A 24,079-nucleotide genomic window follows, 5' to 3' on the forward strand; every position below is an offset into this window, starting at 1 on the left:
ACTTCTGTACTAGTAGGTACTATTATTTGTTCTGTGACGTAACTTGTTCCGACTGATTAAATTGAATCTAATTGATTATGTTTTTCTTTAGCCAGGTTCAATAAGCCTCAGACTTTTACAGGTATATATATTATGATAATATATAAATATTCACCAATATAATCAGGCGTGGAAAGAGGCACAATACACGTATTATTGGTGGCAATTCGTCTTCATACAAACATTAATTTTCGGTAGAAAATGTTAGTGAATTGAATATTTTAAAATCACCTACATTCATAGTCTTTTATATGGATTTTAAAACAATATACAGTCAGCAGAAGAGGTAACTGAACTTTGTATCAGTGGAATCACGTGATTTTTTTGTTAAGTTTTTTTTTAAGATACATATACATATGGAATATACTAAAGATGCTTGTGTACATGTACTGCCACTAATAGTTGTATGACCACCGTTTGTCATAAATAAATGTACAATTTAACTATATTATTAATAATATATGTATAGGCTAAGTCTTCTTTTGGTGGACGCTTTAGTGTACCGTATATTTGAGATCTGAAAAAAACATAAAATTAATCATTTTCATAACATACAAAGAATGTTGAAATTATATTATCTAAAATTACGAGTAAGAGAGAATATCATCTATATATTTTAGAGGGTCACTGCCTGATTTGACTGGAATCTAACCCAGTAAGTACTTAGTATATAGAGTCCACTCGATTTTTAAAACAAGGGATCATAAATTAATTATTTCTTTCCCCATCACAGTTCCTCAAAATGTTACGTGACTATTTATTTAATACGAGTATCAAAAAATCCTTGTAAAATATTAAGCAACCCCTACAGTGCTCTACATAATATATACATATTTTAAATGTAACCTCGAGCTCCGCTCTCCTATTGGCCAGTTCCCTGGCGGACTCCTCTATGGCCTCCTGCAGCGCGGGGTCGGTCGGTGTGGACTCGTGTTGAGGGAGACGGCACGATGTGTGAGAGAGACTCACCCTCAGTGGTCCAGCAGCGACCGGCGCAGCGCCTCGTCCAGCTCCCTCTGCTCGGCCTCGAGCTCCGCTCTCCTATTGGCCAGTTCCCTGGCGGACTCCTCTATGGCCTCCTGCAGCGCGGGGTCGGTCGGTGTGGACGCGGGCGACGGTGTGGACAGCGTGATGGCCGCGAGGGACGCTTCGATAGCTCTGTGGATGTGTGCTAGCTTACGGGTGGGCAAGTGATTGAGGAACATATTTTTAATTGAAAAGGGTCGGGATCTAATAGGGAATATTACGCGAAACTCTGCGTAGGGGGCGCAACTCCCACAATAAGTCACAATCTAAGGGTCTACCGCAAACGAGAGAATCGAAATTTTGTTAACTAACCTCTCTATCACTCTTGCATAATCGAGCGATAAAGAGGCAGATAGCCGAGTTAAGATTTCGCGTTTCCCGGTAGACCCTTTGTAAACAAACCACCTTGATGTATCAATGTCATATTTGATTGTCTGTGAAAACTTGTCAAAAACAGTTTAAGGTACAGTATGTATAAGATACTCTATGCTTTACTAAAGGCGCTAGTGCTGCACTCTGGCGGCAAAACATTGCAGTAATACTCCCTATATTAACCATAATTTTTAGGGCAAGTAACAACCCTGGAGCTGCAGGCTCAGAAAGACTACGGTCACCGCTTATGTATGCTTGTTTGCCACCGTCGTGGTATTAAAAGAAGACGTAACCAGAATCAACGCGAGGGCGATAACAAACAGCATTTTCACTTGGTGCCGAAATTGAAATTCAACCTTAAGTATTATTATTTTTTAATCTTAAAAAAAACTAATAAGAATACGCTCCTCATTTATTTTATAATATGAGATAACTTTCATATTGTAGTATAAATCGACAACTAAAATTATGCCAAAAAATTAAGAGTCCGTCTAATAAAGCTATCTCTTCACTGATTTTGCAGAAACATAGAGTGGAAGTGTCACTATAAACGTCATATTTTTGTTAAGTAAAACGTTGGCAGTTCCAACTTTCATGCTATGTCGCTTGCCAAGTTGCTGCAGAGTTGATTTGGACTGACTACGAAAGTTATGCCCTATTATGTGCATGTGGAATATGGATAATTATTATTAAAAAGAATAGTAACATTATTTCTAAATGATGAAAAAGCACGATAAAATTATAAGCAACAGAAAAAAAAACTATTTTACACGTGGAAAATTCCTGTGAATGATAACATAAATTATTATGGTAATAATTAACTTAACACTTGTATTGTTTACAGTTTACAGTGCATATAGAATCGGAACGGGATCATTATCAAAGTTTAAATATAAAAGATTTACCGTACAGTCACCATCAGATATATCGGAGCGGCTAAGGCGCTCACAAATATCTGAACACGCCTCTATTGTCAGGGCGTTAGAGCGCGTGTTCAGATATTGTGAGCACCTCGGCCGCTCCGATATATTTGATGGCGACTGTATAAGTGTACAGTCGGTCGGTCGTTATCGCGTCTGTGAGACTCGGAGGTAATTGAAAATGTATGACAGAAACATTTTGTATGCGGGACTGCGTTTAAGATACAAGCTAACAAATTCACCCGATATTATGCTGGTATTCCACCTCTCGTTAAGCAAAATGTGAGACGCAATACACATCGGACAAAGAAATTGGATAGGTGGGATACCGCCCTTAGTTATATTATAGCATAGAGAAAAAAATACATAGAGTGCTCACTCCATATATCAGTTTTAGTACCAAAAAGACTATTAGCATCTAGCATCGAGTAGCGGAACTATCAGTACTGCTACTTGACAATAGATGTAGCACCGACCGGAAAGTCTTAGTCTGTTGAGATAAGACTTTCCGGTCGGTGCTACATCTATTGTCAAGTTCCGCTACTCGATGCTAGACGTAGACACTGAAATGAATAGTCTGAACTGATGTATGGAGTGAGCACTCTTGTCTTACTTATTTCTCTATGATTATAGTATAGTTTGTAGCTTTCTAATAGACCCCGAAGGCTAATCCTATTGTCTATTGTTCAGTAAAACCGCACGTGCTACTTACCTGCAAAAAAAGGTCCTAGATATTCTATTTGGCACCTGAGCGCGGGCTAGTCCAACGCTCAAAAAACCAGTGTAGGTGCGCTCTCCGATAACGCGCCTTTGTTACGCATCTCGATGACACATTTTAGACTGGTTCTGTAGCGTTCGACTCGCCGGCACTCAGTAACCGAAGTACCGATTTTTTATGCAGGTGGTTGTGGCACGAGCGGTTTTTCTTAACAATAGACAATAGGATTAGCCTTCGGGGTCTATTAGAAAGCTACAAACTATATATACTGACTTTTGCAGCTGTCTCTCCTCGTGTGCGAGCAGGTCCACGTCGGCCGGGCCGCGCGGCGAGCGCGGGCGCGGCGTCGGCGCCGGCGACGCGCCGCGCAGCGCCTCCCACACGTCCACCTGCAAACAATTATATTATATAACCATAGATAGGTTATACCTAGTTAGTAAATTGTTTAATATAGTTAGTAAAATGTCCTAGATAGTTAAGTAAATTGGCTTTATGAATAAACGAGTATGAGTATGGGTATGAGTACCCATACTTGAGGAACACAAAACCCGGCCAAGTGCGAGTCGGACTCGCGCACGGAGGGTTCCGCACCATCAACAAAAAATAGAGCAAAACAAGCAAAAAAACGGTCACCCATCCAAACACTGACCGCGCCCGACGTTGCTTAACTTCGGTCAAAAATCACGTTTGTTGTATGGGAGCCCCACTTAAATCTTTATTTTACTCTGTTTTTAGTATTTGTTGTTATAGCGGCAACAGAAATACATCATCTGTGAAAATTTCAACTGTCTAGCTATCACGGTTCGTGAGATACAGCCTGGTGACAGACAGACGGACGGACGGACGGACGGACAGCGGAGTCTTAGTAATAGGGTCCCGTTTTTACCCTTTGGGTACGGAACCCTAATAACCATAGATAGGTTATACCCATACTTGAGGACCACAAAAAATACTTCCATATTAATTTCTGTGCCTACGAAGAAATCTGTTATTTTTGATTAATTTTCTCATTCCATCCATCTTTGTCACACTCGTTGTTAAACATAAGGTCGTCTCTTTCTCTTTCGGGAGCTCGTCAGCACGTGCACATTTCTCGCTTGTCCAGCCGCGACTAAAGGCAACTTGTCCAATTTGTCACAAGTTAAGCGCTTCAATTTTGGAACGCCTATAACCTATCTTGAGTTATAAATCATTGCCTGCAAAGGGCAATATCATGTCGGCTGTACACTCTACAGGTAAGAACAGTCTACGTATTTTTTTTTAATTTTTAAAAAGCAGAAACGTCTGCGATCGATGCTATTAAGCTTAAAATAAATTACTGTCTTGGGTGAGACTTCAACTCACGGCCTCTGGATCGATACTCCAGCGCTCTGCCATCTGAGCCACCGAGACCTCATCCATAGCCAGCAAATCTTTCCACCAGAAGTTCAAGTCTCACCCGAGACAGTAATTTTTCCATTTTTAAATTTATTTAAGCTCGCGCTTGACGGACGCCTGCTCGCAGTGAATCTTCTGTACCTAGTACTATTATTTATTCTGTGGTTCGGGTAGTAACCGCAGTGGCACACCGCGCGTCGCACTCGCTCCAGCCGTTAGTGTAAGGCCTGAGTGGACGCTCGAGTTGGGCGTGCAGCGGGGCGGGGCGTGCAGCGTGCATGTTAAACAAATGCAAGCGTATAGGAGCGGCCTTAGTGCACGCTGCTCAAATCCCTTGGGAGCTCGACGCCACGCTGCACGCCCCGCCGAACGCTCCGCTTCGAGCGTCCAGTCAGACCTTACACTTAGGCGGTTTCGTGGTGAAAGCGGCACATATTTTCATCGAAAAATAAATCGTTGAATGCGAATTCCTAAATGTTCCAAGAATACAGACTTTCTTTATAATTTAATAATTAGAGATATGGAACATTGAAATGTAAAAAAAAAAGCGGCCAAGTGCGAGTCGGACTCGCCCATGAAGGGTTCCGTATTTAGGCGATTTATGACGTATAAAAAAAAACTACTTACTAGATCTCGTTCAAACCAATTTTCGGTGGAAGTTTACATAGTAATGTACATCATATATTTTTTTTGTTTTATCATTCTCTTATTTTAGAAGTTACAGGGGGGGGGGGGACACATTTTACCACTTTGGAAGTGCCTCTCGCGCAAACTATTCAGTTTAGAAAAAAATGATATTAGAAACCTCAATATCATTTTTGAAGACCTATCCATAGATACCCCACACGTATGGGTTTGATGAAAAAAAAATTTTTGAGTTTCAGTTCAAAGTATGGTGAAGGGTGCGCACAGAGGCGCAACCCAGTTATGTCCTTGATCATAGTCGACCTCATAGGTGTCCGTGAAAGGCTTAACATTTAATACGGCATTAGTTTATTTTATTGTCAGAATTATGGGAGATACCGTAACTATAAACAGCGAGAGTGTATATTTTAAAGTTGAATACCAAATGTTTTTTTAAATGTTAAGCCTTTCACGGACACCTATGAGGTCGACTATGATCAAGGACATAACTGGGTTGCGCTGACACAAGCAATATGCGTTTATGTCGCAGTAAACCAAAGCGTTACTGCTAAACACTAAAAGTGGACATTTACCACATTACAATGGGGAACCCCAAAAATTTATTGTTTTTTTACTATTTTTGTGTGAAAATCTTAATGCGGTTCACAGAATACATCGACTTACCAAGTTTAAACAGTATAGTTCTTATAGTTTCGGAGAAAAGTGGCTGTGACATACGGACGGACAGACAGACGGATAGACGGACAGACAGACAGACAGACAGACATGACGAATCTATAAGGGTTCCGTTTTTTGCCATTTGGCTACGGAACCCTAAAAATGTACTATTTAAAATTACAAATACACAATATATATATTACCTGATCCTCGTGGGTGCCAGGGTCCATGAGGCTCTGCTGGATAGCGTACTGCAGTAAGCTCTCGTCGTGTTCCATACTGCATGCTATCCGTTCGTCGCTCGCGAGTGCATCCCTGGACAAACATATATTACATTAATCAATTGGCCTTTGCGTCTATTTGCAAACGATTTATGGTACAAATCGGAGAGACAATGACCTCTCCAGACTTAAGAGGCCGGTATTGATTTTAGTCGCAAAAATGTAAAATTGATAGATTTAGTCGATGAAATTGTGCACCTTTTGTTATGTAATAGAAACAACAAGTACTGGTATCTATTAGCACGTCTTCTTATCTTGCATTTGTACAGATCATTTTTTTGAAAACTGACTCACTAAATTAGTAATAATTTTTTTTCTGGTGGACGTTTAGGTAAACGCGCGTAAAGCACTGATTTAGTCGATCTTATTTGTAAATTTCGTAAAGTTTGGACTGCTCAAAATGGTAATTTTGTATTACACATATTCTGTACTCCAACTTGCATAGACTACATTTTTGTTATATGATATCGAACAAGAGTAAATGAAAGTTAGACGAAATCAATTTTCACCAGAAATTACTTCAACACAAGTGAACATTTTTCGTGAAAATCGACTTAATTTCAACGTTATTTTGATACTTAAACAATCTACAACATTTGCTAAAACTGATCTTATACATAATTTTTTATAATTTAAAACTATAATTTTTTGATGAATTTTTAAAAACTGCCCCTTCTCGTCATATATTGCCGGTGACGCACGCTCGGGACCTTATTATCAATGATCGGAATAGGTAGTGCCATTTGGGGTCAATGGCCTCAAACATTGTACTTAACATGGATAAGACTCGGGATTCCAAGACTCTTATTTTTTCACGAAAATATTTCTTGGTATGTCTTTAATAGGCTACAGGACTAATGTTCATTTATGGTATCAATCGATCGGCTTTGTTTTTAGGATCATTTGTCTATATGGGACCCATTGCATTAAAGCAACACAAAAGTCAGAAATTATAGTCAAAGTCCGACAGTCGCACTTCACTCGCGAAACGCCCCTCACAAAAGGATAAGTGAACGTGACGTCAAGGTCATTGAGATCCCATCTTGAAGTATGGACAAAACAAGAAAATTACGTTTTTGTCCGTGAAATATTGCGTTTATGTATATAGTTGCTGTACAATATTTTTTTGGATAAAATGTAAGGAATCGAATGGTACCCTTACTTTTATCGTTTTTGGAAGTTAAAAAAAACTTAAATTTTGAAACTTTCTGGTCCTGTATTTTTGTAACATTTCCGTATTTTATTTTAATATCCACATTATTATGATAAACTGCTCATTTGCTATAAGATTTTGTTATAAAATTCAACATCCCTATTGAAGTAGGTAATATGAAAACTCGGGGTGAAAAGGTATATTCATACTAAGCTTACGCACCGAAGTCCCGTGAAATGGCACTACCAATTCCGATCACTGCTTATTATTAAAAGGCAAGATGAGAAGACGTGTTAATAGAAACCAATACTTGTTATTTAGATATTACGTAACAAAAGGAGTACAATTTCAACGACTAAATCTATCAATTTCACATTTTGGCCCTAAAATCGTTAACGGAGCCTTAACACCGCCTGGGACGGAATTAAGGAAACGCAGGGATGCCCGGCACCTGCATTACCCTCTCGGCTTCACTGTCTTATCCCACAGGAAAGGCGAGCCAATACGTGTGGAGGCAGGTCGGCTGCAGGAATCTGCCGCTTATTTCAGGTTGGACCCTACTCGCGCCCACATACATTAATAAATCAACATGAATTAATGTAGCTCAAAAAGATTTAAAAGATACTATTTAATTTATGATTGAAACTAGCGACGCGACCCGCCCCGGCTTCGCACGGGTTAACAAATTATACATAAATCCTCCTCATGAAACACTCTATCTATTAAAAAAAAACGCATCATAATCCGTTGCGTAGTTTTAAAGATCTAAGCATACATGTAGACAGACAGCGGGAAGCGACTTTGTTTTATACTATGTAGTGACTAGCGGGTTTCAACGAGAACACATAATTTTTTTATGTTTTAAAAACCTGTCCTGTTTCGTAATGTTGCCGAACTTTATGTAATATTTCACGTTATATATGTCGGCGGCCGATCGTAAGATCAGGCATATCGTGAAATTCCTAGGCATATCGTGAAACGTGAAAATCTTTGACCCGTTCCCTGAGTCGACGGAGCCCCGCTACGCGGGCTCCTATTTCTGGGCAGTTTGCCCTTCGGGCATCTAAAGCAACCTAACGAACCTATCCTACCTATTGGCAAGGTGCGAAGTCGGTGGAGGGGGAAGTGGCGCTGATCGTCACAAACACAGATAATCTTATGAAATGTCCGCCATTAGTACTAGCGGCAGCCGCTTGAACTAATTTTACTCCATAAGATTTAACGTAGAAAGTCTGCCAAAATGAGGGCAGCACCAGTCGTGCACCTAGCGAATATATTGGTTTTATGTCACTATCGTCAAAACATTACACAGGAACATTACGATCTACCTGATCTTACGATCGGCCGCCGACATATATACTTGGTCAAGCAGATCTTGACAGTAGAAAAAGGCGGCAAATTTGAAAAACCGGCCAAGTGCGAGTCGGACTCGCGCACGGAGGGTTCCGCACCATCAACAAAAAATAAAGCAAAACAAGCAAAAAAAACGGTCACCCATCCAAGTACTGACCCCGCCCGACGTTGCTTAACTTCGGTCGAAAATCACGTTTGTTGTATGGGAGCCCCACTTAAATCTTTATTTTATTCTGTTTTTAGTATTTGTTGTTATAGCGGCAACAGAAATACATCATCTGTGAAAATTTCAACTGTCTAGCTATCACGGTTCGTGAGATACAGCCTGGTGACAGACGGACGGACGGACGGACAGCGTAGTCTTAGTAATAGGGTCCCGTTTTTACCCTTTGGGTACGGAACCCTAAAAATGTAGGCGCGAAGCGATCGTCCCATAGAAAATTTGAATTTCGCACCTTTTTTTACTGACAACATTTGCTTGACCAGCTATAATAAAGAACCGTTAACATTACCTGTATCCCTTGGCCAGGTTGAAGCACGCGTCGTCCACAATACACGACAGCCGCTCGCCCTCTTGTATGCACTCTACGTGAGGCACCGGCGTCTCCGTGCCGAATATGTTGCCGAACGTTATACGCGCGTTCAGCACGTGGAATAGGGGGATTTCTAGAAATAATTAATAGTAAAAGTAATTAAAATATTTCTTCGAATGTATCCATTAATATAAAGACGTGAGCAGTTTAGGTGTAAAGTGCCTACGAAAAGCGTGCCGTGTACTAAATGTTTCGCAAACAAAAGGTCACAAATTCTCATTCGCAAATTATTTCATTCTAATCTACTAACCATTATGGGCCATTGTTGTCTTTTAAAATAAATAAATAGAATTGAATAGAATATTTTTTTATTCGGTAGACTGAAATGACAGTTAATAGTATGAAATGACATTTCATGTTCATACTATTAACTGTCATTTCAGTCTACGGAATAAAAAAATAGACTTTAGGGATGTTGACAATTTTTTGGAACTGGTTTCATTTTGTAGATAGGCTCGTAATAATTACAGAAAAAAATATTAAAAAATATATTCATTAATTTTGAATAAAAAACATGTATAAGTTTCGTGTTTAAATTTCGCGCCTAAACGCTCCAAACTGTCACGTGACCTTGATGAAGTAACGGCGTTTTAAAGAAACTGCTTCAGTATTTTTTTTTTAATTCTTTATACGGCAACTGACAATGTTTTTAAAGCCTTAACACACTACCGCATCGGACAGCGACCTTCTTTCTCGCTCTATCTTATAGCTGTGTCCTTAACGCACCACCTTACACACTATCGATTCGTGCGCCGCACCGCACCAAGATCGCTTTTCGGTACGATAATCTGTAGACACTTAGGCAGGTTTTATAACTTGTCTTTGGTGATTCCACTGTGATTACGTCACGCGCTCCGATTGGCGTTTGCAGTCACGTGATACTGGGCATTATTTTTAAATACTTTTGATTATTTTTAATTAATTTATTACGCATATTTACACTTGCAAAATATGATTTTCCGCGTTCTAATATTCCCTGCTATGGTAAAAACATAACATGTTATATATTCGCGATTCATGTCAACATCCCTATTAATCTGACGTCTGATTAGCTTACGTGCCAACTCATGTCGCCTTTTAGCTTTTTCATTTTTATTGCAAGCCCAGAAATTTTATGACATCGTCAGGTGACAAGCAAAAGTCACTAATTACTATAAAATATTTAAACAAAAATCAACCTTCTTTTCGTACTAATATGGTTCACTATGGCTATGAACTTGTGGTGGTACTTAGTGACTTTTGCTTGTCACCTGACGACATAAAGTTTCACGATTAACTTTTACACTTTTTGTACTTTGATGTGAACTTTTTGTATCTAAAAGGATCATTTCACAGACTGAAGCTTTTGTAAAAGATACATTTACAAATACAAATACAAACAAATACAAATACAAATAATTTATTGAGAAAAGTATAGTACAGTGGTTGCTCTTAAAGACTAAGAATTTATAAAGACAAGTGATTTACAAATGCCTGAACTAGGATTTCCTGTGTTTCAGGCAGCGAAGGACAATATTAACTATTTATTAATTATTCACTTAATTATAAACTATAAGTAGTACACAATATAAGTCTTATTACCTAAACAAAAAGGTAGGTTCTTAAGTATTAAATATCAGAATACAGTAGGCAGTAGGCTTATTTACAACTATGTACTTTATTTTGACATTTAGCTTACCTATTTTGACGGGGAAGCCGGCGGGCAGCTGCATCTGTATGAAGTCCTTGAGCTTGGCGAAGTGCGGAGACGACATAGACGCCATCAGGTCCAGGATCGGCATTATCTGCTCTTGGAGCTGAAATATCACATCACTTGATATTAGTCAACAACCCTATTGGACTTATGTGCTTATTGTGTCTTTTTTCTTTTTCTGTTTGTTTTTTTTTTGAAGTGAAAACTTCTTTAGCGGCGCTGTGCACTTTTTGTGATGGGGAAAAAATGTTAAACTCGCGAGAGGTAAGATTCGTAAGACGTAAGATTTTATTAATTTAAATTCCATCTAGTGAGTTTCCCTCTAACTGGTAATAATATAACTCGAGTACTAACAGTGATGTGCTTAGAGGTTTCAAATAATGCGACGAAATAACGCTAGATGGCGTTAACCTCAATAATACATAGTGCTGCAGACATTTTGCACTAGTCATTGAGTTTTCAGTTCTGCCGGCACTCCCGGAGTGCAACCCGTTTTTTTTGTTACCGTATGTTTTCTTTGCGACAATAAATGAATTTTTACTTTTAGTGTTTTCACAGCACCATCCGTCTATGATGACTGTGCACCGATTTAGCAAGCGACAGTGTGGAACATAAACCTCAAATTCCTGTAAAAATAAAGTCACCACGGTTAGTGCTAGTTGCACCATCCGCACAAATGTGGTTGGTGCAACTGGCCCTTAGTCTTCATGCCAAGTTCTACGTCAAGTATGGCGTTTCTATAGGATACTTACGCATTGTCACTGCCAAATGCGTGCAAATTAAAATTGCCTTTGGACACTTTACAGTTTATACTGGCGCTGCCAAGTAGGTTTTGAAATAGCTTAGATGGAATTTAGAGTCTATTAAAGTTACTTTTTTTAACTATCAGATATAGGACACGCACAAAACACCACGTCATCGTCATGTAATGACACTGGAATTGTGAAATTAGTGTTCTTTCGTGCCGATAGCAGGATTAAAAAGAAACAGTAATATACCGAAAAGTTTTACATTTGCTCATTCGTTTAGTCATTCCGCTCAAGTTAGCACCAGTTGTGTAAACCGACCAACTTAAAGCAATAACTGTTACAGTCTATGAATTTGCAATTCAAATCAAACTCAATACGATATTGTCTCACCTCTAACGGGTAGTCTTCACACAGCGTCGCTCGGAACTTCTGCACCTTGTAGTCTTTCTCCAGCGGTTCGTCGGAGAAGTGTCTCTACTAGGCTCACCTCTAACGGGTAGTCTTCACACAGCGTCGCTCGGAACTTCTGCACCTTTTTGTCTTTCTCCAGCGGTTCGTCGGAGAAGTGTCTCTACTTGGCTCACCTCTAACGGGTAGTCTTCACACAGCGTCGCTCGGAACTTCTGCACCTTGTAGTCTTTCTCCAGCGGTTCGTCGGAGAAGTGTCTCTACTTGGCTCACCTCTAACGGGTAGTCTTCACACAGCGTCGCTCGGAACTTCGGCACCTTGTAGTCTTTCTCCAGCGGTTCGTCGGATAAGGGTCTCTACTTAGATCTGTATAATAAACTTTTTCATTAGATGTAGTCTCACCTCTAACGGGTAGTCTTCACACAGCCACAGCGTGGCTCGGAACTTCTGCACCTTGTAGTCTTTCTCCAGCGGTTCGTCGGATAAGAGTCTCTACTTAGATCTGTATAATAAACATTTTTCATTTAGATGTCTCACCTCTAACGGGTAGTCTTCACACAGCCACAGCATGGCTCGGACCTTGTAGTCTTTCTCCAGCGGTTCGTCGGATAAGAGTCTCTACTTAGATCTGTATAATAAACATTTTTCATTTAGATGTCTCACCTCTAACGGGTAGTCTTCACAGAGCCACAGCGTCGCTCGGAACTTCTGCACCTTGTAGTCTTTCGACAGCGGTTCGTCGGATAAGGGTCTCTACTTAGATCTGTATAATAAACTTTTTCATTAGATGTAGTCTCACCTCTAACGGGTAGTCTTCACACAGCCACAGCGTGGCTCGGAACTTCTGCACCTTGTAGTCTTTCTCCAGCGGTTCGTCGGATAAGAGTCTCTACTTAGATCTGTATAATAAACATTTTTCATTTAGATGTCTCACCTCTAACGGGTAGTCTTCACACAGCCACAGCGTGGCTCGGAACTTCTGCACCTTGTAGTCTTTCTCCAGCGGTTCGTCGGATAAGAGTCTCTACTTAGATCTGTATAATAAACATTTTTCATTTAGATGTCTCACCTCTAACGGGTAGTCTTCACAGAGCCACAGCGTCGCTCGGAACTTCTGCACCTTGTAGTCTTTCGACAGCGGTTCGTCGGATAAGGGTCTCTACTTAGATCTGTATAATAAACTTTTTCATTAGATGTAGTCTCACCTCTAACGGGTAGTCTTCACACAGCCACAGCGTGGCTCGGAACTTCTGCACCTTGTAGTCTTTCTCCAGCGGTTCGTCGGATAAGAGTCTCTACTTAGATCTGTATAATAAACATTTTTCATTTAGATGTCTCACCTCTAACGGGTAGTCTTCACACAGCCACAGCGTGGCTCGGAACTTCTGCACCTTGTAGTCTTTCTCCAGCGGTTCGTCGGATAAGAGTCTCTACTTAGATCTGTATAATAAACATTTTTCATTTAGATGTCTCACCTCTAACGGGTAGTCTTCACAGAGCCACAGCGTCGCTCGGAACTTCTGCACCTTGTAGTCTTTCGACAGCGGTTCGTCGGATAAGGGTCTCTACTTAGATCTGTATAATAAACTTTTTCATTAGATGTAGTCTCACCTCTAACGGGTAGTCTTCACACAGCCACAGCGTGGCTCGGAACTTCTGCACCTTGTAGTCTTTCGACAGCGGTTCGTCGGATAAGAGTCTCTACTTAGATCTGTATCATAAACATTTTTCATTTAGATGTCTCACCTCTAACGGGTAGTCTTCACACAGCCACAGCGTTGCCCTGAACTTTTGCACTTTAGTGGTGATCTCCTTTGTCTTGCCGATGTCTCTCTCTAGCGGTTCGTCGGAGAAGTACTCTTCCCACGTGACAGCGAGCTCCTGTTGCGACCGCGAGTTTGTCATCCTGTTTGCGATGTCTTCTTCTGGGAACTGTAAACATCAAACATGTATGACAGCATACCATAAACGGCTTGGAACCGTTTAACGGATAGTGTTGTGACTGCCCCCTCGGTCAATGTGTTTAAAAACAGATTGGACAATTGGCTTTTAAACAATAAGTTAGACTGATGATTACTAGTGAAGTGATATGACTATACAAACTTTGAACTATATAATACTGGACACTGTGTGACATAGGCTCATCAGCTCAATAGCTGCTCGCTTATAATTATATAATAATAATATCCTTGACTTTGATTATTGAAGCGCTGGTGACCTAGCGGTTAGGGCGTGTGACTTTCAATCCATAGGTCGCGGGTTCGAACCCCGGCTCGTACCAATGAGTTTTTCGGAACTTATGTACGAAATATCATTTGATATTTACTAGTCGCTTTTCGGTGAAAGAAAACATCGTGAGGAAACCGGACTAACCCCAATATTATATAAGGTCTAGTTTACCCTCTGGATTGGAAGGTCAGATCGCAGTCGCTTTCGTAAAAATTAGTGCCTATGCCAATTGTCGGGATTAGTTGCCAAGCGGACCCCAGGCTCCCGTGAGCCGTGGCAAAACCTAGGACAATGCGAGGAAGAAGATGATCCTTGACTTTGATTATTTTTAACAATGACACCATTAACCATTAGTAGCTGAGAGCCAAAATTTGTTGGCCATGTAGGAACTAACTTGGCTTGCTTTTTCTCTAAATCAGTCAGAACAGAGAAGACACAATAGTAACAAGTTTATGACTGAATTTTGGTTGTAATCCTAGGGAATTAATTAATTTTGTGCTTGTTTATAGTGCATTCTGTACATTTTAATAGCTCCTACCAATCAGTGATGTTGCGGATGCCGATTATTTGACATCCGCGGATGCAGATGCGGATGCGGATTTTTAAAGGCTCACATCCGCGGATGCGGATGCGGATGTGGATGTCAAGATAGGTACATAAAAAACGTCAAATATTACATCTTAGTAATTTTTATTTCAAAAAACCGGCCAAGTCGAGTCGGACTCGCGTTCCAAGGGTTCCGTACATTAAGTCCCACTCACGCTTGACTGCTAATTTCTAATAGGTTTTTTTGGCTAATAACTAAATTACCTAGCAGTCTAGCACTTACGCCGATGTTAAGACGTTCCTGTACCGACCTGTTCCACATCCGCATCCGGATTAAATCCGCATCGATTTTATGCGGATGCGGATGCAGATGCGGATGTTGAAAACAATGCGGAAGTTCCGCGGTTGCGGATGCGGATGCGGATATTCGCAACATCCCTGCTACCAATGACGCTCTACCATTCTATCAACTCTTGTACTCTGCACTAACCGAGTCGGGCGTGGTGGGGGTGGTGGCGCCACTGTCGCGGTCGGCGAGCGCCAGGAGCCCCGCCAGCGGCGCCCGGGGCGCCAGCTTGTTTTTATCGGCCTTAGACAGGTGTTCGGTCCTAGTCTTAGAAACTAGCTCGACGTTGTTCGCGCTGAACACTTTACACTCGTACGTGTTTACCACCTCCGTCTTGTCTTGCCTCCATCCCCATATTCCGCTTTTATTTCTGAAATATAAAAAAAAAAACTCAATTAGTCTATTACAATGATAGAGGAAACGTGTCTAGTGACCGGTTGCATTGTTTGCCTATCTAGTACTACAGTTAATCAAAGTTGAGATAGTCGAGGGCGGTGAGCTGAGACCGTCGTGGCGCGACCCGTTGAGTCAGCATGGCCGAGTCATAACAACCTAGTATCAACCCTAAAAACAAATGGCGTTATTCATAAACGGTTGCTAACTTAATCAGTTGATGATCGTCGTTTGTCCCTCTCTGTCGTTATACCATAGAGAGGGACAAACGACGATCATCAGCTGATTAACTTAGCAGACGTTTATGAATAAGGGGGTAATAATTTAGGGCCGTGAGCTGCAACTGGCCGAAGACATGTGTCGCAGGATGTTCTTGTTGGTGTCGATGTCATTGAGCGTCGTGGACTGCGACAATTAACCAAGAGGGCGTGTGCGTTGCGGGTTGGCCGTGTCGACGCTAGAATTTACCAAATCCAGCGAACTCACTTCTCAAAACCGCGGGTACCCATTGCTGATAAGAACTATTTGTTACTTCAACATCACGTTAACAATAATCTTCGTAAAATATTTTAATTTCTCCCCAACATTTCAGCTTCATCATGAGTCAGGATGGCCAAGTTGTAATAACCCAGTACCAACCTATTCAATTACACAAACGGGTCTACCTTAAATTCCGACGTTTTAGCTGATTTGCACCAGCTGAATTTAATGTAAAAACAATGAAACTATATCGCGGTAGACCCGTTTGTGTAATTAAATACTAGTACCAACCTCTCAAAGCTAATCTTGTCAGTGTCTAGATAGTTAAGCGCGATGGGCTGCGACAGTCTTGCAGCGAGCGGCGGCCAGGCGCGACCCGTCGCCGGCTCGAGGGTCTCGCTCCACATCGTGCCCAGCTCGTGGTCCATTGCTGAATGAGTCAGAATGGCCGAGTCGTAATAACCTAGTACCAACCTCTCAAAGCTAATCTTGTCAGTGTCTAGATAGTTAAGCGCGATGGGCTGCGACAGTCTTGCAGCGAGCGCCGCGGGCGCGGGCGGCGGCCAGGCGCGACCCGTCGCCGGCTCGAGGGTCTCGCTCCACATCGTGCCCAGCTCGTGGTCCATTGCTGATTCAGTCAGAATGGCCGAGTCGTAATAACCTAGTACCAACCTCTCAAAGCTAATCTTGTCAGTGTCTAGGTAGTTAAGTGCGATGGGCTGCGACAGTCGTGCAGCGAGCGCCGCGGGCGCGGGCGGCGGCCAGGCGCGACCCGTCGCCGGCTCGAGGGTCTCGCTCCACATCGTGCCCAGCTCGTGGTCCATTGCTGAGTCAGTCAGGACGGCCGAGTCGTAATAACCTAGTACCAACCTCTCAAAGCTAATCTTGTCAGTGTCTAGGTAGTTAAGCGCGATGGGCTGCGACAGTCTTGCAGCGAGCGCCGCGGGTGCGAGCGGCGGCCAGGCGCGACCCGTCGCCGGCTCGAGGGTCTCGCTCCACATCGTGCCCAGCTCGTGGTCCATTGCTGATTCAGTCAGAATGGCCGAGTCGTAATAACCTAGTACCAACCTCTCAAAGCTAATCTTGTCAGTGTCTAGGTAGTTAAGTGCGATGGGCTGCGACAGTCGTGCAGCGAGCGCCGCGGGCGCGGGCGGCGGCCAGGCGCGACCCGTCGCCGGCTCGAGGGTCTCGCTCCACATCGTGCCCAGCTCGTGGTCCATTGCTGAGTCAGTCAGGACGGCCGAGTCGTAATAACCTAGTACCAACCTCTCAAAGCTAATCTTGTCAGTGTCTAGGTAGTTAAGCGCGATGGGCTGCGACAGTCTTGCAGCGAGCGCCGCGGGCGCGGGCGGCGGCCAGGCGCGACCCGTCGCCGGCTCGAGGGTCTCGCTCCACATCGTGCCCAGCTCGTGGTCCATTTCCGTTAGAGTTGCGTTCGCACCTGGTAGCAGAGAGTGTTGATGAGAAAGAGAATACACGAATAAATTAATCAAGAGTCAGTCATTCGCATATTTTTATTTTGGGGCCTCATATAGCAGTAAGGTGACAAAAATAAGTAAAAATATCTGACACATCTTATTCGTACATATGTATTGCATTGCAGGTGACCGTTGTACGAACACACACGCTTTCACATGTACCTACCTTGTCCCCTAAATATACACGTCCTGTCGCCTTTCTGCCAGTGGTTGTTCTCGAAGCCGACGAGCGTGGTGTCCACGCGCACGTTGCCGCCATGCTTGTACACTATGCACGTGTCGAACACATACACTACGCTTCATGTACATAATACCCACCCTGTCCCCTGAATATGTACGTCCTGTCGCCCCTCTGCCAGTGGTTATTCTCGAAGCCGACGAGCGTGGTGTCCACGCGCACGTTACCGCCACGCTTGTACACTTTGTACGTGTCGAACGGACACATACGCGATACTAAAGGCACTGGGGGCAAAAACACAGACTTTATTTTAAGTACGTGAATAATATTAATTTTCCTAGTCCCTTCCTTCTAAGGTTCTAGCTTTTGTTATTTGATAAAAGTTTAAAATAAATGTATGTATATTGTATTCACGAAGTTACAATTTCATCATTTTTGATTATCTGCCAGCTGCCCACATTGTCACGCGGACATTGCAGTATTTTACTTGGTAACTATAGGGAAAATTATAGGGATATATTAACTATAGGGAATATAGTGTCGTAGCGCTTGTATGGCCCTCTATCGAAATTTGAGAATAGAAAACATTATGAATAATTCATAATTTCGGGTTGAAAAAATCTTATTATGCATGAAATTCGTAATATAGCGGTCTTTTGTAAACCACTATTTGGGAATCTCGTTAACGTTTTTGAAACACTCATACTCACCCCAACTGGTAAATTCCCATTTCATCTCCACATAGAAATCCGGGGCCAGACTTAGTCGGTTCAACAGGTCCGGGATGCCCCCCGCCCGCACCGCGTGCCGCAAATAGTCCCGCCGGGACAACACTAAACCTAGGATACCGGGGTCGCCAGTCGACGTCGCCTCTTGGACCACTGGACCAAGAACAAACGTAACATAAAGCATATGATATAAGTACAGTCGAGGTCAAAGATATGTTTACACTTTTGCATATTACTCCTTTGTAATGAGGTGATAATTTTAAACATATCTTTGACGTCCACTTAGGGAATGCAATCCTGATCCCGCGGGATCCCGATCTCGCGAGATCCCGTGTAATTTTTCGGGATCAATCCCGACGCATAATATGACGGGATCCCGTTCGGGATTGACGGGATTGGGCGGCAGTCGTCAGCGACGCTATACACGTCCACTCGGGGCATATATAATTGCTTCGCCACGCTGTTGCCAACCAGTGTTGAGTCGGAGAGGGAATTCTCGGCAGCTGGGTACATTGCAACGGATGTAAGATGCCGTTTAGCAGATAACACTCTTAATACCCTTGTTTTTTAAGAAGTCACTTTCAAAATCACCTTTAATACTCTCTAATTCCTTATTGTTTTGATTCTTCTTAGTTAAGCCGAGCGTAAACACCAGCAGTAGCTATGTCTCCTGAAGCTTCAACTACATTTTTTTTCAATAAGGCTTGTCTTACCCGTCCAACCATCTTTCTCGCAATTGACGTCAGCGCCGGCGTCAATCAGCACTTTAACGCACTCTGTCAAGCCTAGTGTCACCGCCAACAACAGAGGGGTCCGACCCCGGGGGTCCCGGAGCTCTAATACTTCCGTTGAAACCTGAAAAGATTGCATATACTTACGTAGGTAACAAAAATGTACGAAATCGTTTTGTTGATGAATGTGAATTGATGACCTGACCTGAGAACATCTTTGAAATAATTATTCCTACTACTGGAAGTTGATGTAAATAGAACTGTAAAACATAAACATACTCAATTACTCAGAAAGAATAAGTGAGTTACTAAACGATAAACAAACAAGGTGTTATTGTTGACGTATAATTTCAAAACAACCTTGCAATTTTACGAGAAAGAATCAAGAGCATAATTTTGAAACAGTGAACCGAAAAAGTGTGTATACATATAATACCATTGACGTATATCTCAGGACGGGCCTTACTGGCACTAAAAATGATACTAGTTCAGCGGTGTCACTCACGAATTCGAGCCTATCGTGCAGTCTAACGCAACTAGTTGGGACCAATCGCGCGTGATGCGGACGCATCAACCAATCGGGTTGTAGCGGTGTCACACCGCTGTACTGGCCCCATTGATGCCCTAGCCCTATAGCAGTGGTACTAAACTCAACTGTTCGTGCGCGCTCATAACTGCTCCGAGCAGTTTTCAAAGGCAGAGTCCAGTGAGCGAGAAAGAGAACGCTTCATTTGCGTCATGCGTTAGTGAGGGACAACATGATTCGTCACCTTTCGCAGTCAAACATCGGTTTTGTGAGGCAGTAACAATTTTGTACGTACGTATACGGACAATGAAACGTTAAATACTAATACGATTTAGACGATGTAGCTGCGTGGCTTCGTAGCGTCTACGTTACCACATTTTAGCAAAAATAGCAAAATTCCGTTCATTCTGACCTGCTACAAGTTACTTAGTGGTCGCCCTCAAATCAAAATGTTGGGAGCCCCTACACCTAATAATGTTGGGGTAACATAGCACATAGCTCCATAGCTAGTATAGCTACCGAGATTTATAAGTCTTATAAAGTAATTTTGCTTGCTCTGACTCAGGATTAGCCAGCACGACATTGCATTATCCAGAATATCACTCTTAACATTATTGGAGTGACAGAGATGAAGTATTACGTATTTCGATTTTCGAAGCCTGTGCATAATCGCGATGCGATATCTTGGCGTAGCGACAAGTACAAATCGTATGTTATTTAATCGTACGTAGGCGCGAAATTAAAATTTTCTATAGGACGATATCCCTTCGCGCCTACATTTTTCAAATTTGCCGCCTTTTTCTACTGACAAGATTTGGTTGACCATCTATAATAATCTACAGTATGCTAATTACACTTCCTAGTCATATAATGGCTGTACAGTAATAGACAATAAGGGCTCATTTAGACGGGGCGAGAACTCGCATGCGAGTTTCATTACATTGCGTAATATGATCGGTAGGCTGAATTGATGTAACCTCAATGGTCCGCAATGTAACTAAAATCGTATACGAGTTCGCGCGCCGTCTAAATGAGCCTTAAGTAGGGTACCAGACGTCAGGAATTTTGGCCGTTTGTCACGAATGCGGCCGGAATACGAAAATGTCAGGAATTTTAGTGAATTAACAATATGTGACGTTCCACGGCAAAAGGTAGGTTATGGCACTTGGTGCTTACGCCGCATGGCGCCGCAATAATAATAGCGCGCGGCGACGGAGCGGCGTTAATAATAGCGTAAGCGCCAACGGCCATAAGGCTTAGCACGCACTGCGGTTTTTAAAAAGCGGTTCCGCTACCGCAAAAAATGTAACGTACGGCATTCTTTATAAGCGCACGCACTTGCGATTTAAGAATGCCGTACGTTACATTTTTTGCGGTAGCGGAACCGCTTTTTAAAAACCGCAGTGCGTGCTAAGCCTTAGGTACCTTTACCCGTGGGACGTCACATATGTACCTAAAAAGGTACTTTATTCAATTTTACTTATCAAGCATAAGTACATAGATATCGCATACGGCTAGACCTCCCCCCCCCCCCCCCGGTTGCCCGCCGATATGAGCGTCAGGAAAAAAATTCGCAAATCAGGAAATGCCACATTTGGATCTGGTAACCCTAGCTTAAGGCTCTAGACACATCACCAACGCTATCTATGTCAATTTTATTCAAACTATTTGGCAATGTTCTTAGTGTTCAGCTTACACTACTATGGCTTCCCTCAAATAATGGGATTATATTAATGGCTAGGTTGTTTGGCTTCCCTGGATCCCTCATATTTTTGTTGCAACTAGAAACTTTTACTAGCATAAATACTAGGTTTGGTTTAAATATTGGAAAATATTAGCTCTACATTATAATTATAGTCATTAGATTTGATTACCAATGTTGGACAATGTATGGATTTCATAATCATATTTTTTCCTCCTAGATAATATCATAACATTCATAACTCTAGATAAAAAATATACCACAGCCCACATACCAGACCACATTTTCATATGATTAACAGTTCTAAAATGAAGCTTATCGGTTACCAAAAATGTCAAAAGCGAAGTTTCGGTTTTCGCAGGTATTGGCATAAAAATCGTGTTTCGACCAAAGGTTCAGTTTTGGTCCCAGTTCAGTTCAGATGGTCATATATCAATGATATTTATTGTACCGCGACAGCGCGACACATATAATTCTAGAGGCAACATTAGGTGAGCAAATTATTTCCTGAGATATACGTCAAGGCCCCAGGAATACCTGGGGCATTGACGTATATCTCAGGACGCGCCTTACGTGCACTAAAATGGTACTAGTTCAGCTGTGTCACTTACAAATTCGAGCCAATCGTGCAGTCTAACGCAACTAGTTGCGACCAATCGTGCGCGCGATGCGAACTCATCAAACAATCGCGTTGTAGCGGTGTCACACCGCTGTACTGGCCCAATTCATGCACCATTCTTATTTGCCGAAGGCCAGTCCTGAGATATACGTCAATGCCTGGGGCCTACTGCATATTAAAATACAAGCTATGATTTTGTATGTATAATCACAAATAATATTAGCTATTTTATTATGCAATAGGCCCTGGTGTGCTTCTACCTAAGGTCAAGCAACAAGCAATCTTTCACCATCGAAGGAGTTTCTCATAATTTTCAATAAAATTTTTCAACATTTTGTTGGAATGATTTAAATACCCATATAATAGGGATGATGACACATGTTGAATTTTATAACAAAATCTAGTAAAATAGATAGCAAACGAGTAATTTATCACAATAATGTGGATATTAAAATAAAATATTGAAAAATTACAAAAATACAGGACCTGAAAGTTTCAAAATGTAAGTTTTTTTTAAGTTCCAAAAACGATAAAAGTAAGGGTACCATTCGATTCCTTACATTTCATGCAATAAAATATTGTATAGCAACTATATACATAAACGCAATATTTCACCGACAAAAACGCAATTTTCTTGTTTTGTCCATACTACAAGATGGGCGATGACGTCACGGCCCTTGGCCGTTTTGTATAGGGCGTTTTGCGAGTGAAGTGCGACTGTCGGCCTTTGACAATTTCTGAATTTTGTGTTACTTTAATGCAATGGGTCCCATATAGACATTTGATCCTAAAAACAAACCCGATCAATCGATTGATACCATAATAAAAAATTAGTCATGTAGCCTATTGTAGAATGCCTGGATTTCTAAGAAATTATTCTAAATGGTAGAAGAACCCTACAGGGAACTTGTTAATAATAAAATGTGACTAACAATCAGCACTTAGTTTCAAGATGAATGAGTCAGACATGATTCACATAAAAAAGTTTTATTTTATTTATGTAGATGGAGACGGGAAAAAGAAGAGTCGTATTCCACGACTCTTCTTTTTCCCCTGTCCTTTCCTGTATTAGGCCCCATACATTCCACAACTCTTTTCTTTCCGCACAGACTATATATTAACCATAGCTATGCCCCTTGATTTGACTATTTTTGTTTTTTTTTATTATTCTATAACAATTAAGAGTGAAAAACAATTTCCATACAAATGTTTAAAAGGGCTCTTTTATTTAATAATTAAATAATGTCACACACAAAACAGGATTTTAATGGTTACCAGGGTATTAATGTGCGGGGATTGCATAAAACCTAAAATTAGATGGACAGAGAAGTGACCTATAAAGTCATAGAATTTTGAAAGTGCATTTATCTAGTTTAAAAAGTTTACACCTACTTCTTTTACACCATAGTACATTGTTACGCCAAGGTAAAAAATAAACTTGCAGACTTAAAAACCTTTGTTTGACTACAGTAAGAAGTTTTATTCGTAAAACTAATTTGCCGGTCCATAGAACAAATTATGTAAGTCAACGATTCATTTTCTCTTTAACTGCCGGACAAATAATGGTTTAAATTAAATTAAAGGGGTAATATACCGTATTTTCTTCTAAATGCCTCTTCAAATGTTCATGATTATTGTTCCACACCATCCAATGTAGAGGATAGCGTTGTTTAACTTCTTCAGCCGTTAAAGCCATGGTATCCACACATTTGATGTTCTACACAAACACAAGGCCGTACCCTTAAGTTGGAGTACACGACACTAACACTATCTAATTAGTAATAATAAGCCGTGCAAACTAATTAATTGAAAATACTAGTGAAATCCCAACCCAACACGGGTCCCCCGCTGAAACGTCAACTGAAACCACAGACAAGATAGGGTCAGTCACACCACAGATTCACTAAATAGTACATAGGCAACGTTTCCAAAACACATTAAGCTCCCGAGTTAATGTTCTTGAAACACATAAACGGAAAGTTTTCCAGCCAAGTGCTACGTCAAGTATGGCACTTTGGTGGAATATATGCTGAGGGTCTACCGCGAACCACGTTCGATGTGTTACCTCCCTGTCACACTTACGTACGAATTTACAAGTGTGACAGAGAGGCAACACGTCGAACGTGGTTCGCGGTAGG

The 24,079-nt window shown here is 41.6% G+C and overlaps 2 protein-coding genes across 2 annotated transcripts in view; one reads left to right on the forward strand and one right to left on the reverse strand.

Annotated features, from left to right (window-relative positions):
• Nucleotides 1-383: 383 nt before the first annotated feature.
• LOC134652907 (ankyrin repeat domain-containing protein 13D) lies at nucleotides 384-23,819 on the reverse strand. Its single transcript, XM_063508142.1, has 13 exons — nucleotides 23,536-23,819; nucleotides 19,077-19,218; nucleotides 18,346-18,516; nucleotides 17,776-17,919; nucleotides 17,246-17,420; nucleotides 15,251-15,476; nucleotides 13,732-13,917; nucleotides 10,813-10,930; nucleotides 9,054-9,207; nucleotides 5,958-6,069; nucleotides 3,349-3,464; nucleotides 1,009-1,197; nucleotides 384-556 (listed from the first exon to the last, which is right to left on the reverse strand). Exons 1-12 carry the CDS (start codon nucleotides 23,635-23,637, stop codon nucleotides 1,011-1,013), a joined length of 1,833 nt encoding a protein of 610 aa, XP_063364212.1. The 5' UTR covers nucleotides 23,638-23,819; the 3' UTR covers nucleotides 384-556; nucleotides 1,009-1,010.
• The window catches only part of LOC134652897 (ESF1 homolog), a 273,742-nt gene continuing 263,844 nt past the window's right edge, over nucleotides 14,182-24,079 (forward strand). Inside the window, exon 1 of the mRNA XM_063508129.1 lies at nucleotides 14,182-14,198. The gene's annotated coding sequence lies outside the window, so the exon portion shown is untranslated. The remainder of the gene's footprint in view (nucleotides 14,199-24,079) is intronic.

This window comes from Cydia amplana, chromosome 12 (assembly GCF_948474715.1).
Source record: "Cydia amplana chromosome 12, ilCydAmpl1.1, whole genome shotgun sequence".
Taxonomy (NCBI): domain Eukaryota; kingdom Metazoa; phylum Arthropoda; class Insecta; order Lepidoptera; family Tortricidae; genus Cydia; species Cydia amplana.